General features: G+C 38.2%; 1 protein-coding gene across 1 annotated transcript in view; it reads left to right on the top strand.

The window, feature by feature from the left end:
- Positions 1 to 13,423, top strand: part of LOC104526996 (intraflagellar transport protein 56-like) — a 19,004-nt gene extending 5,581 nt beyond the window's left edge. The window contains exons 3-7 of the mRNA XM_010170596.1: positions 3,636 to 3,719; positions 5,889 to 5,958; positions 8,780 to 8,886; positions 11,671 to 11,804; positions 13,138 to 13,423. Of these exons, the coding sequence (XP_010168898.1) occupies positions 3,636 to 3,719; positions 5,889 to 5,958; positions 8,780 to 8,886; positions 11,671 to 11,804; positions 13,138 to 13,249 (507 nt within the window). The 3' untranslated portion in view covers positions 13,250 to 13,423. The remainder of the gene's footprint in view (positions 1 to 3,635; positions 3,720 to 5,888; positions 5,959 to 8,779; positions 8,887 to 11,670; positions 11,805 to 13,137) is intronic.
- Positions 13,424 to 15,199: the final 1,776 nt, after the last annotated feature.

The following is a 15,199-nucleotide window of genomic DNA, read 5'->3' as shown; positions in this document are numbered from 1 at the left end:
GAAGTGAACAAGACACTAAACAGAAATTAAGAGGGTGAAAGCGGGCAACAGGGTGATCAGCAGATAGGTCGGATTCAACAGGTAAGAGAAGCACTACAGAGAGGGGATTAAGTGAGACAATTCTGTATCCATGAGGGTACAAAGGAAAGTGTTGTAACAAGGGTTGCAAAGAAAATCTAAAGGGAAAATGAAGAGCACAGATTTATCAGTGTTATTTTGTAAGATGTAAGAGACCATGCAGAGGGAAATACAGGTGAGGGATAAATGTCATGTTTAAAAAACTGTCAGGAGGGAGGCAGAAATAATGACAGGTACAGTTATGCAAGCTTTCAATCCTGCTATATTTATTAACTAGAAGAAGGAGCCTTCTTACCTTGTCAGATTTGGGAGAAAATATTTTATTATGTGTATGTATGGGGGAGAAGCGTTATTTGACTGCTTGTTTGGATGTTTTGTTTTGTTTTAAAAACTTGGCTACTTTGCTGAAAGTATGTAGAACTACTGTTGCACATTATAATAAATATATGTGGATCTCAGCTTGCAAGCTGGACTTCACATATACATGCCTTTGTCATCAGTAACCATATTTCTGTTTTGATTTGACCCGTATTTAGGCAAAGATTTTTTTTTTTAAACATTCCCTCAGTTTTCACATTTGTAATGTGACTGCATTTATAAGGATGAAATAAAATACTATGCTAAGTAAAGAAAATCCAATATAAAAAAAGATTGATGCATTTTGTTGCACAGTGGTATACTCTTATTTGAAATACTGGGCCCTCAACTCTGGAAAGAAATGTAATTCAGAGAATTAGAAATTGAAATATTGTATTAAGAAGTTTAAAAGATAGATATTATTTGGTATAGAGAGAAGTTAAGAAAATAAAATTATACAAAGTGAGGATTAGAATAAACCAGGTAGATTTCAAACTTCATTTCTTTTAGGAGAGACTGAAAACAAGATATGGCTTGCTGGAATTGCAGCAACTTCACCATGTCTTTTCTAAGAAAATGCATTTTGTCCTTCTCAAAACACAGTTGGTTTATGGAACTCATTTTCGTAGTTCAAGGTAGGGTTGAAGTTGCAAGTTTGGAAGGTTTTTATAGATTGTGTCTAGCAAGTTGCGAAGTGATCAAGCTTAAGTAAAATATGCATTTGTTAAATTCTTGAAGGGAATCATAAATACTGGTACTTTGAGACATAATGCAGTTGATAAATATAGCAAGGGACAAAGTTTTCTGCCTACCACGAGTTTCTTTTGTGTGGTCCTTGGTACTCGTAATTTTCTATCTGAGACTCGCCACTGCTCAGATTTACTCAGGTCATTCCCCGTCTCTTCAGGTCACAGGGATGCAAATAATTCTTCCTGTACCATTTTATAGGCAAGGTTTAGGTGGCTTTACAGTCACCTTTGTGTTTCACTCACAGGAATCAACTTCAGTAGAATCTCTGCAGCTCTTTAAGTGAAGCTGTGCACTCTGTGAAGATTGTTTGCATGATATTCTCAAACACCACCTTCATCCGTGATTGATTAAAACTTCTTTAAGCATGAGAATGTCTCAAAGGGCACCTTATTATACATGTATTGCCAGCTGCCCTGAAGGTGACATTATAACACTGAGGATCAACTGAGAAGACAAGCTAATTCAGGCCCAGCTGAATTCTGGCCACAACGAATGGTTCATTGTTTAACTGCAGATTTGAGCATCTAATTGAAATGGACGTGGCTCAGAGCACAGTTTTATGAAAAGATTGAAGACCACTAAAAAGACTGCAAAAGAGTGGAGTCCAGTACTAGTTCATTTTTACTGGTTTTGTTTTTACAGCAGGTCTAGTCTCTAGCACTAATACAACCAGCATAGAATGAAACAGTTTTTGAGTTTCATCTCTGACAGAATTCCTTTTTCATTTTAATTCAAAAATACAGTAGGGGCTATTTGAACAGAAGGAACTATTCATGCTGTAAAACTAGCATCTTGCTCACCAGCTTTGCTTAAGCAGGGACTTGGGCTGATTCTCACACGAAACTATCATTGAGGAAGAATATAGTAGAGTGTTGTAATTCTCATATGGTGAAACCAGTTAGTTCACCCTTAGGGTACTGAAATGTTTTCACAAACTGAGCTTTAGATTCATCCGATTGATTCATCCTGACACTTTCACATAGCTTGCTACATTTGCCGGTTCTTTTGGACCCTAACAGACTATTTGGGTGAAACCTAGACATCTGGCAAATGGTGACCACCCCCCACCTCTCCTTTCCAGGCACTGGCTTGATGTGGGAGGACTGAGTCAGTACCCTTTGTTGACAACCTGCGACAGGGAAGGGGAGAGGTTCCTCAAATATCCCTGCATAATGAAAGATGATAGGGAGCACTGGGAAAGGGTTTTGTCCCTTGCTTCCTATATCTTTTGTACAGTCACAATTGTGCTTTTTACCTCCTCCTTGCTCTTTAATGAGGGAACAAAACAAAAGATTGGTCTTACTACACAAGTTCTGTTTCTCTTACAGATGTTATATAAGGAAAAATGTTTCTCTTCCACAGCCTTTGCTGTTATGCACACAGGAAGGCTTTTCTTGCAGTAAATATAGTGGATAAACCACTCTGCTTTTTTCCCATGCTCTTTCACAAGCTCAGTCCCATTCACACTTGTAGCTGTGGTAAACGTGTTCCACCTTACCTCTTACAGGTCTGTCAGTGCAGCAATGTGGGACAGTGCTGAATGTATCTTTATAGAAGATACTCAGCTGACTTTTTGTCATCTGAGTTATACTTCAATCTGGACATCTGACCATGATCAAATATAAGCTATTTGGGTCAAACACAAACATCAGGCTAATCTGTACCTAGAGTTATATTTCCTGCTTTGGCCTATGCAGCTTTTCAGAAAAGACACAGCTAGATCAACCTGATCTGTCATCAACCAGGTGTGTCCAGTCTAATATTATGGGAGATAAAAACTTAGTGTTGCATTTCATACAGGTAGAAGGGTACCTGTAAGCAAGGCTTGAGCTTAAGGAAGTCCTATTACATGGTTTGCTGCCTGGTTAGAGTCTGGTACTGTAGCTCCACCTCCATCATGTGATCCAGAGTGTCAGACTAGTATTTGTCACATAACCAGATCCACAGGATCCCTTGTTGAACCTTGAGAAGTCTTAGAAAAACAAACTGTTCATCTCCTTAAGCCATTAGGGTGTCAATTGCCTATTTACCACCCTAGTGGTGAAATAAATGTTTGGGAGGTGAATGAGGCCATGGCAGCACAGCATGTCTTCACATGCCCAAAGTGAAAATTACATCTATAAAAGCTGCCACTGCAATTTTTAACTTGGAGCATTCTCCAGATCTCTCATGGTTAATACTGTGGAATGTCCCAGCTGGTTTGTAGTCATGAATGTAGGATGGAAAGCCAGTCCATAATTTTCTACCCACTGTTTCTAAATGCCGTATGTTCATAATGTGGGTTTTTCTTTTTCATTCCCATTGTCTTGATATAGTCTGACTCAGATTTTTTTTTTTTTTTTTTTTTTTTTTTGCAGGGGGTGGAGGGTGTATTTTTAATGTTATTATACCGTAGGAGGAGGTTTTGTGTTTTATTTATTTGAGTTTTGTCTGTGTGGCTTATTTTACAGAGTTACTTCTACAACGATGACACTTTTAACTTCAACTACGCCCAAGCCAAAGCTGCCACGGGCAATTTTAGTGAGGCTGAAGAGGTATCTATTTACTTCCCTTAAAAAAAAACAGTAAAACATTTCCTGCATACTCCCCTTTCCTTCCTTGTCTGCCTCCATATCTTCATGTTGGCTGAAAATAAGCAGGTTGGCTGAAACATCATCTTCCCCTTCTTAGAGTAACTGAAACTCTCAGTAAACACTATTCAGAAAATATTATCTTGCTAATCTTGTAATGTGAGGTATATGGGGAGTCATGCTGCTTGTGGTGCATAACAAGAGTGCTTGCAGCTATCTCTAATTGATCAAAGAATGCCCTCTTAATCAGATTTCCTATGCTTTGTCTGGGATCCCAAGCAGTCTTGTTGTTCAGGCAGACTAGGGCATGCTGAGTAAAAGACACTGACTGAATAGTTAAGAGCTTCTCGGTGTCCCTAGAAATTGGTGTTTAAAAAAAAAAAAATTTCTTCCGCTGGGAGATGTGAGAGGAAAAGAGGAAGTGCTCACTATCTTATTCAGCAGCATCCAGATGCAGCTGGAAGAGATTAACTTCTACACACAGCAATTTTTTGTGTCTATGTGCAGTAGAAACTTAATTGCAACTAAAATATGCAAAAGCAAATAGCTATTATGAAAATGGAAGCAACATTTTCCACAAGACCAGAAAGAAGACAAGCTAAGGAAAGAAAAACAAAACAAAACAAAAGAAACCAACAACCACCACAACAAACCCCACCTCCTAGTCTAAAGTGAATCATATAGGCTTGGTTGGTTTGGGGTTTTGGGGTTTTTTTTTTGTTTATCCTGTCTTTCTAACTTTTTAACTCTTCAGGTTTCTTGACAAACAGAGCTCCCCTGAAGCGTTTTTGGTTTGGTTTGGTTTTTTTTCCCCAGCACGCACCCCCTTAATTTCTGTGACCTGAAATTGCATCACTCTTTAAGAAAAATATCCAAGACTGTTAGGCAAAATGGATATATGTTTCAATTTATCCACCTTAATTTAGTTAGCTAAATGAAAATGAAGGTGAGTGTCTTAAAACTATGCTAGCAGGCTATGCTAATAAAAATGGTAGTGCTATAAGTAAGCTTTAGCTGCAGCCAGGCAACAAAGAAACACAAAGGTGTAAACTGCTGTTAATCCACATTTTTCCTCTTATGTTCTTACAAATTATTATGTATAAACTTATGTTACGTAGCTGATGCATTTAAATAACAGGATTATGTAATTAAATTGATTAGTCTGTCCCAATGTCTGATCTTTGCCTGTGATGACACTTTCATATAGAGATCACCCTTCCCCACTCTCTCATAAATTTGTAAAATATCTCCACATATAGCACTTAATAAAAAGCTTACCTCCCTGGACATCATGAAATAAAACCTATGATAAAGTGCTACTTATATGGATAATGCTGATTTTTTTTTTTTTTATTTCCTACCCCCAAAATTAGGGTGTTTTTAGCAATGTTTAACTGATTAAAATGTCAGTAATTTGTGGAACTCACTGTTCCAGTATGTACATCTGCTCCTATAAAGGTATTTTGACTTTTTCCAGTAGCATTCTAGTATAGTTAAATATATATGCAGAGAGGCATAAATAGTGAGTAAAGCCAGAGTACATTTTAAAATTTATAACTTCCCCCATGCATCCCTTAAGATGTAGAATGTAATAAACCTGTATTTGTACACTGTGTCACAAAAGACAAATGTTTTGCCTTGGAACCTTACTGAAACAAAAATGGGTAGAAATGGTGTATTGCTGACCTGGAATGATCTCTGATGTGTATGGGGAGGAAAGGCTCGTCTATATGTGAAACTTCTGGTATTTCAAGAAGATGCTAATGTAATTGCTTGCATTGCTTTCTAAACAAACACATTCCAAATAGCTTTTCCCACAGGCCCAATGTTCCTTTGTGCTGTTTGTGTTGCATGGCCGCCCACTGGCACTTGTTCAGAGCAGGCCGCACCCTCTGCAGAGCTTGGCTTTCTGCAGCTGCAGAAGTCCCTTGATTAGCATGGCACTGTTTTGAATCCTCCACCTACTCAACACAGAGAGTTGCCCCTGCACTGCACTTACATACCCTAACTCTCCTCATGAAGCACTTTTTGTGTGGCTTAAGCCTTAGCTGCATGTTGAAACGAGGCAGGTCTGCCTTCTGTTTGTTTAAAAGTACATGCATGTATAATCTTTTCTTTTCCTTCTTCCTGCAGGTGTTCCTTTTGATCCAGAGTGAGAAGATAAAGAATGATTTTGTTTACCTTAGCTGGCTAGCTCGCTGCTGTGAGTTGCTTTACTCTCAACATTGCAGAATACAGATCCTCCTCTATTGCATCAGTCTTGGCAATCCACTTTCTTAATTGAATTTAATGTTGTAGGTGGATTCAGGACTGTGAAACTGAAAAGCTGATTGCGCCAGTTGTAGCGTGGGTGGTTATTGCACCTTTCATACATCTGGCTTTAGTAAGCAATGACTGCTTCAGTGCAGCACTGTTACAGTTCCGTCAGTGCAGTTTTGTCCTAACCAGTGAAAATTTCTCTTCTCAATTATCTACTCAGTTGCTTGAGTAAAGATTTTCTGTCTTAAAAGACTGAGTTACAACTCTAAAACGTTTAGAGTAAAACATAAAATAGAAGCATTCATACCTGGGTCGGGCCCAAGGGTCTGTCTAACTCCAAGAGCAGCCAATGTCAGATGTCTAGGGAAGAGAAGAATCAGGGAAGCATAAATATTTTTCTTCCTACTGTGTTACTCTTCGTGTTGTCCATATTTCTGTGCCTAAGTGATGTCCTTTATAATCTCCATCATGGGGGTTTTTTTTCATAAACTTTTCCATTCTTCCCTTGAAACATGTTTAATATGCTATAGCAAATTTTATTTAGTATTTTCAAGACAGTTTTTAAAACACTGCAGAGTACACCTCAGTACAGATACAGCTGCAACGCCACATGCAAAATAGTACAGAAGTGAGGTTTTCTTATTACTCAAGCCTGAGACTCCCTAGGCTGATCTGTTTTCCTTACAGTGCCTCAATACAAAAATGTTCTCTTATCAAACAATTTTCAATAGTTGTACTTGGAATGTAAGTACATTTGTTTTGGGACATGATGCTATATCGCATACAGCGATATACATAGCGGTCAGCATCTCTAATATGATCTTTCTGGACTGACATATCACACATATGGATATCTATGGATATATCATATGGATATCACACATATGCCTATCTATGACTCTCTTTTAGGACATGCCAGTTAATTTCCTTTTTCATTAAGCTGCAGTACCTTGTGTTTGAGTGTTTTATATGTGAATGGTTTTTGTTAATTTTTTTGATGGGAGAACTCCCATTGCAAAGAGAAATCATAGTTGTTCAGAAGACAGTGTTCATCTCTTTGATTCTGTGCTATATTAGTTCTTTTACCTACATCTGGAGATGCAGAACTCTTTAAAGGTGCTACTTATTATATAAGAAGTAGAATCAACACTATGTTATCGAATAAAAATTTTCTAGCTTTTTCATAAGATTTGCTATTTATTCTCGAGTATGCCTTTTGCAATTCTGAATTTCTGTGAAGTTTCAGCAGAGGTTCTGTATTTTTCTGTCTGTCTTAAAATTTTGATTTTTTCATTCCCAAACAGCTGCTAGAATTCTTCGCAGAAGCAACTGTTCAGTGCTGACTATACTTATCTTTTTGTATCAAGTATGTAAATTACTATTAGATCCTTCTGGATAAAAACTGCTGTAGAAATTACAAAGCATTATAATACGTTCATGTCAGAGTATGATTAGGTATTGAGTTGTAAACAGTTCAATGCTGAAATATTTCCAAAGGGCAAAAAGTACAAGAAATACCTCTTTTTGGATGGTAGACATTATTTTTTTGTTTAATATTGTGCTATTTATACCAAATTCTTCTTGAAGAGACGGTAAAAAAAATTGAATTAGCACAGTGTTCCATTTCCCTAGACGATTGGGTAGATATTTGGAAATTAAGACCTGGTTGTTTGCCACTGTGTATGGTATCTGGAGCTGATGAAAGAAAAATCTGAATTGATGTCTTGCTGCCTCCTAAATGAGAAGTGTCTATAAATTCTGTGATTCGATGTTACATGTTTATTGTTGATATTACCACCCATTCTACCTGCAACATATATATTGGCACAGTGGGCACAGATATAATAAGCTAAACAGTCTCTCTTTTGAAAGAGCACAAGAGTGGCCCATGTGTGAACAGCCAGCTACTCTGTGAGCAGCTGGTAAGACTTGAAAAAGAAAGGAATACTCAGTTTTATTTTCTTTTCTCCCAGTACTTGCATGAGTCTGCAATTACCAATATCAACCTCAGATTCAACAGAATGGGTTCTTATCTCCAGAAGATAAAATTTTAGAATTCTTTATGTGCAAACTCCCTAGTCGAATTTCCACTACCTGAGATAGAAGATTCAGATTCTTTTATTTCTAATTGTGTATAGCAGTGATGTTTACAGTTAAAGGCCAATGAAAAGTTTTAGGCAAATTTAAAACCAGCATAAAATCTCGGGCATTGGGAAACACTTTTTTCTAGTAGATGTATAATGACAAGTTTTGTTATGCTTGGAGGGGCTTCATGCCATCTGCCCCTTTTGGTTTGCTAGGATTCATGGGAATTGAATGTTTAGATTGAGGTGGGCACCAAGTACTAAAGACCTCAGTTCAGTGCCAGTTCATTTTTTTCTGTCTATAAAAACACATAATCCTAAATCTCACCATCTAAATGGATTGCCACAGTCTGTTGTCCTGAATCAAATAACTTCTCTAATGCTTTCCATTCTGTTCCTTAATCACATCTGAAATCTGGAGAGTTGTGCTTATTGCTCTATCTGTGAAATGTAAGTTGAGATGTTAACACCATAATTTTTCCTCTTGATGTTGGTATTCTCTGAATTGCTGTTATCACTAGTAAGGCAGAAGGACTAGTTTCCCTTCCCAACCCCATACTCACAGGCTAAGGCATGCATTTACATTAAGCAAAGAAATTGAGAAACATTTATTCCACCTGCCATTGATTATTGTGCATGGCATGTTCTTTTTACAATCCCAGCTTTTTGGTGTTATTGCAGATATTATCAATAAGAAACCACAGTTGGCCTGGAAGCTCTATCTGAAGATGGAGACCTCAGGGGAGTCCTTTAACCTTTTGCAGCTCATTGCAAATGATTGCTACAGAGTGAGTCTTCTCTTTAAAACTTGGTGTATGGCATGTTAATTGAGTGATTGTACCAACAGCCTTTTTTTTTAACATACTTTCCATCACTGTCATTACTAGTGAACTTTCTTTTATAACAGCGGGATGGTAGATGAGTTGGCAAGGATTAGTCAGTATTTTAACCTACAGGGCCTTCTTAGTAGGCAACCCACTGATTAAAATGTTGGTAAATTACTTCATGCTTGAGCTATCAATAATTATAACAGTTTCTTCTCCTACTAGGGATTCTTTGTTGGTAGAAATGACAAGAAACTTCTAAGGAAAAAAAAATAGCATAGATTCAGCAAGGAGCCTCATGCTGCATTTTCTTCTGGGACAGTTTTATTTTTTTCTTCAAGCTTGCAATGGCAATGGGAGATACTCCTTTGTTAATCATAAGGAAATGGAAAGAGAATTCCACAACTACTATTCTATCTGCCCAAGTGGGGCAAAGAGACACAGTGTATGTGTAGTCATTAGGAAAAAAACTACTCAGAAAAAACGGTGAGCTTAACTGCCTACAGGGGGATCCCTGCTGAAACATAATAGTTCTTCTTTCGAACCTTTTATAGAGGAGACTTTTAAAGAGATGAGGTTAGACTAAGCTGTCTAGCATTTTTAAAAGTCAACCTAGACAGGACAATGTCCACTTCAGTAAGGATGCTCTGGGCACTTTAGAACAAGTTAGAATATATGCTACCTTATTTGTACTAAGCTCCTAGATTGTGTTTACGAGTTCTGATGCTCCATGCTAATACACTGCTGACACACCTCCAAATTCTAGTTTGTACAAAGCTATGTTAATAGTGAAGAGCTCTTGGGGAGCTGATTACAATTCTGCCTAAATTCCTAACATCTAATTCTTCAGATGGTGTCTATACACAGTGAGACTTAGCTCTGATTCAAGTTTTTTTGCTGTTCTGCAAAGCATGTAAAAAAAACCTGAGAGCTTCATCCACAGGATGGATATAGAGGGCATATAAAGAAAACTTGTTTGAGAGGATTGTAAATGGCACTATAAGAGAAAGGAAAATTGGTTGTCCTGTGCAGAGTACTGCTGGGCAAGACTTCCGTAGACAATAATAGAATGCTGTATCCGGCATCCTCTCTGCCATCTACAAGGATGATTGCACTGTGTTGGGACCTAGAGGAGTAGCAGCTCAGTGACAAGAGAAAAGGATGTTCTTTGGAAAAGTGTCATGGTGAGACGCAGGCCATCCAATTTTCAGAATGTATTGGCCAGAGCTTATTATATCAGAAGGTGGACTGAAGTTATTTGGGGAGCAACTGTTTTAGATTTAACTTAAATTAAATATAGAATATAAAGATAGATTGTAATTTTGTGATTATGCAATTACAGTAGTTCACTGTTTTAAGAAGGCAGATGTGAGAAGAGCAGAACACAGATAATATAGGTGTAGAGCTCACGGATCTGGCTCAGTAGAGCCTAATGCGAGTGAATACACAAGAGGCAGCAGCAATTAGCATAGGCTTATTAGAGATACAGTGACCAAGCTTAGAGGAAGGTTGGTAAACTAAGTCCTAGTGGAAAACCTCCTAGTGATTCTCAGTTCAGCCAGGCTCTCCAAAGAGCAACAATATCCACATATCCATATCTGTAACATTCTTTTTTGCTGTTTTCTTTCATCTGACAAAGTAACATGTTCTCCAAATCGTAACAAAGACATAACTGAAATTCAGCAAATCTACCTTGTGATCTCAAAAGCATTCTTCTAAAACTGAGCTAATTATCTCTTACACACTTTTCAAGTATTCCGTCCACCATCTCACCCTAAAAGTCTTGTTGCTCAAGCAAGCGGCTATGCCTCTGGTGTTTCCCGTAGCTGCAATTTGTGAAAGCAAGTTGACAATCACACCTCATGTAAAATATCTCTCTAGACCATTTTAAGTCTCACTTAAACCAGTTGATTACTCTGCCTAAATTATTCTCAAAACCTTATTGTACTCTAGAGGAGAAGCAGCTCCACACTTTGGATTTATCTAGAGCTCTTAAAAACTGCACTTACAGGACTAAATTTTTCAGCCTGATTATGTGTCTACATATGGCAATAAATAACTTGCTCCAAAGACCAAGGAATTTCATTTCAAAAATGATTACTGTAGTATTGTAACTTATCTTCCTACACTACCAGCTGTTTGTACCTCTTCCACTAAATGGCGAGGCCCATGTTGTTTGAGTTTATGCAGCATTTTCCAACTGTTTCTGAAACATTATATTGGAGATCCACAAACAGCACCGTAGCTGTAACTTAAGGCAGTCACACTAGGCTTCCCTTAACAGAATGCTGAATTAACATGGATGGAGCAAGGTCAACAATGTCCTGCGACTAGATGTAGCTGTTTTCAAATGTTTGGACTAGTTTGAAGCTGATATTCTATCAAGGATTTTGGTATAGTCAGTAAAGCACTAGATAGGGCACCTCATAAAAAAGAAGTTATGTAAGCTAGTGTTATCTGTATGTGATCAAAACAACAATGCTGATCGTTGCCAGCTAATGAAGTTCACAGTGCAGTTTGTCTATAATACAGTCAAAAGCATAGACCAGTAATATTATAGTACCACGTTTCCCTGTGTAGAACTGAAATGTGCCTGTTTGGTGACACTTGCTGCTTGCAGAAAAAGAGGAAAATGCATTTTGCTTCTCTGCTGCTGATTTCAGAAAACTGAACTGAGAATTTTTAATGCCTTTCTGAAAGATGGTCATATACCATACAGTCAGGAATAATGTTTCACTTTCTGTGCAGATGGGTCAGTTTTACTATTCAGCCAAAGCATTTGATGTTCTGGAAAGACTGGACAGTAATCCTGAATACTGGGAAGGCAAGAGAGGTGCATGTGTGGGTGTCTTCCAAATGATCTTAGCTGGCCGAGAGGCAAAGTGAGTATACGGTGCTGTGTCCAAATTCATATTACTCTTTTCCTATTTCCAGTTAGCTGTAAGCCAGAATCATAATCTTAGCTTTAGGACTATATATCCTCTTCCAATTCTTTATTGTCCTTTAAGAAATAGACGCTCTGGCCAGTGGTTCCGTATGCAGTGTTCAATTTGAAGTGTATCTTCCAACAGTTACAGAATATACGGTGAATATAACTTGATCAGTGAATGCTATGAACTGTAGGAAACCAAAGTGCATTAGTCATTATACTAGGAAGAGCTAAATTATAAATGTAGTATGTTCATGAACTGAGGGAAAAGAACCTCATTTCATGATGATGGTGTAGGAATGGAAAACTGTCCCATGACATTTTAAGGTTCATAGAACAGAACTAAGGAAACATTTACTCAGTGCTGTAGGAAGGCCATGATTTCCCTAAACAGTTAGTAGATGGGACTGTGTTTTCACTAAAATTTGCTTTTTGAAGACACTGTCTACCTCAGACAACTGTACTTACCTGATGAAAGCTTAAAGGAAGTTATCAGTGTTACTGATAATTTTACTTTGAGCCCATTTCACTGGATGGGAGAAAGAGAGAGAGTAGTGAGGCTGCATTTAAGAACTGTTCCCTTGTGAATATTCTGCTGTAATACCAGATGGCCATCCTCCCCTGGCCAGAGTTGCTGGTTTGTACATGACTGGTAGGTGTGTAACTTGGCTTCTACATCTTCCTTGTAATCCCTTCTCTGCTGGAATAATCTCATTACTGCTGTACCCTTCAAGTGTCCTTTTAGCAATTACTGCAGTAGATGCAGTAAAATACACGTAACTTGCCAGTTTTTCAATATGCATACAAGTTCTGGCTGTAAAGTAGCTGGCAAACTGCAGCTTCATACTGGTTTATCCTATTGGCAATGTTCATTTCCATGTTATTTGTGTGTATGTGTAAGGTGCTTTGGCAGCATTAAGCTTGATGTTGCCATACTGAAGACTCACAAGTAGCATTAAAGAAAAAAGTTTTTATTCTGGGGAACTGTTTTGCAAGGGTGAGGATTTATATATAAATACACAGACGTGCATGCAGTAAACTCCAAACTAATTACGTTTTGTTCTAGTTTTTACTTTTAATTCCTCTCCTCATTGCAATTGTATACAAGACTTTTTTGATATTGTTGGGGTTTTTTGTGGTTTTTTTGTTGCCTGGGATCTAATCTACCTATTCCTGCTCTGCAGATGAATGGACCTCTCTGTCTAGGAACCCTGTTTTTCAAAATAGCTTGGATGTGGGTAGTTGGGTCTCACCCTCATTTAAATCTTTGCTTCTCACCTTTGTAGACAGACTCTACAGGAAGTATTGCATCTTCTGAAGAGCACCAGTAATTCTCAAGTAGAATATGTTGTCCGCATCATGAAAAAGTGGGCCAAGGAGAACAGAGTCCCTGTTTAAGTCAGTGCCACAAAATGAACTGGGTCAGTTACTAGTGTGTGTGTGGCTGTAAGGTATGGATCTTGGTTTCTCCTGTGCATTCTGTGTATCTCCTTCCTTGCAGGACTTAAGACTGTCAAGCAGATTGACCCAGCTGAGCGAGAGCATAGTACAGTGAGATTGAAAAATATTCAGCAAGTATTTTTTTTCATTAAAGCTTTATTGGTACTTTTCCTGTTGCACCACTCTCTATTCCTCATTCGAAGTTCCTAATTTTTTTGGTAGTAATTCCACAAGTCAAAGTGCTCCTCAGACTTTCCCCAGATTTCTCAACACAAGTTACTGGAGTGCTTTGTGAGGGTTTTTTCAGCAAGTCTTCTGGCCTCTGGAGAAGAATTATTTGTTAAATGTCTGCGACAAATCTAATTCAGCAAGAGATGGAATGCGGCAAGTAGAGAGGATGATGGTGACGACCAAAAGCTGGTACTAGGCTATCAGATAACACATAAAGACTTCTATATATTGCCTGTCTGAGGTAAAATATGAACTGTATTCTGAGCACTGTACTTTTCTTTTCTGGATAAATATCAATAACTAATACCTTAATCTCTTATTTTTGTCTATAAAGAGTGTTTTCTCTCTTACCGTTAATTCTGAAGATGAGAGTTAATCGACTGAAAATGCCAAAGTGGCTTATTTGCTTTCTAGGTTGGCAGCAAAGCATGATGGTACCATCATCTTCAAAGCATGGAGATTTGACTGACTGTATTGTTCAATCTTGCTTTGAGGTCTGACACCCAAAACATTATTCTTGTTAATATAATTCATGTGAGTAATCCATTTAGGTTAGCAATCTGACGGGTAAAAGAACTGGATGTTTTGAATAATTTTCTTCAGCATTTACCCCCCTAGTTAGCAATATATTTATTATACTTTTGGATTTACTATACTCTCCTGTTTTCTAAGAACAGTTCAGGGAATACGTAATTCTAAAATAAGGCAACAGTTGTAACATAGAAATGTATTATATGTTTTGCAGTGAAAAACATTTATATATTGTTTATAAAATGAAAATTTACAATTTGTAAATTTGTAAAATACTTACAAAGTATTTTTTTATCTTTTGAGGAGGAAACTCAGAACACTGTATTCTCTCCTGTCTGTGCTATGATTAAAGCTCTTAACTGAATCTATAGTTGAATGTCTTGTTGGTCTGTATTGCTTCATACTGCAGTTGAAATAGTATATTCATTTTAATATGTATCAGCAAACACAGCCTTTGATTATTCTCAATAATTTTCAAATTTTCAGTAATCCATCAAAGGCAAGCCAATGGCCTTGGTCCTGATTTTGTGGTGGTTTCATGCTGAAAATAAGGAGGCTGGGTGTATGAGGAACATATGCATTTTTCTGCTGTAGAGCATGTCAGTATTTTTACTGCTTTAAGCAAATACTATGGGTGTCATCATTCAGGTATCTAGAAGCAAGTTTGCCTATGACACCAAGCTGAGTGGTGCAGTTGACACACTCGAAGGATGGGATGCCATCCAGAGGGACCTTGACAGGCTGAGAGGTGGGCCGTTGCTAACCTCATGAAGTTCAACAACGCCAAATGCAAGGTCCTGCATCTGGGTCGGGGCAACCCCAGGCACAAATACAGGCTGGGTAATGAATGGCTTGAGACCAGCTCTGAAGAGAAGGACTTGGGAGTGGTGGTGAATGAGAAGCTGAACACGAGCAGACAATGTGCGCTTGCAGCCCAGAAGGCTAACTGTATCCTGGGCTGCATCAAGAGAAGCGTGTCCAGCAGGTCGAGGGAGGTGATTCTCCCCCTCTACTCTGCTCTTGTAAGGGCCCACCTGGAGTGCTGTGTCCAGTTCTGAAGCCCCCAACACAAGAAGGACATGTAACTGTTAGAACGAGTCCAGAGGAGGCCACGAGGATGATCCGAGGGCTGGAGCACCTCTCCTA

This window comes from Antrostomus carolinensis, unplaced genomic scaffold (genome assembly GCF_000700745.2).
Source record: "Antrostomus carolinensis isolate BGI_N321 unplaced genomic scaffold, ASM70074v2 scaffold50006, whole genome shotgun sequence".
NCBI lineage: Eukaryota > Metazoa > Chordata > Aves > Caprimulgiformes > Caprimulgidae > Antrostomus > Antrostomus carolinensis.
Note: the sequence above shows the minus strand (reverse complement) of the source record. Positions and strands in the feature narration are given on the sequence as shown.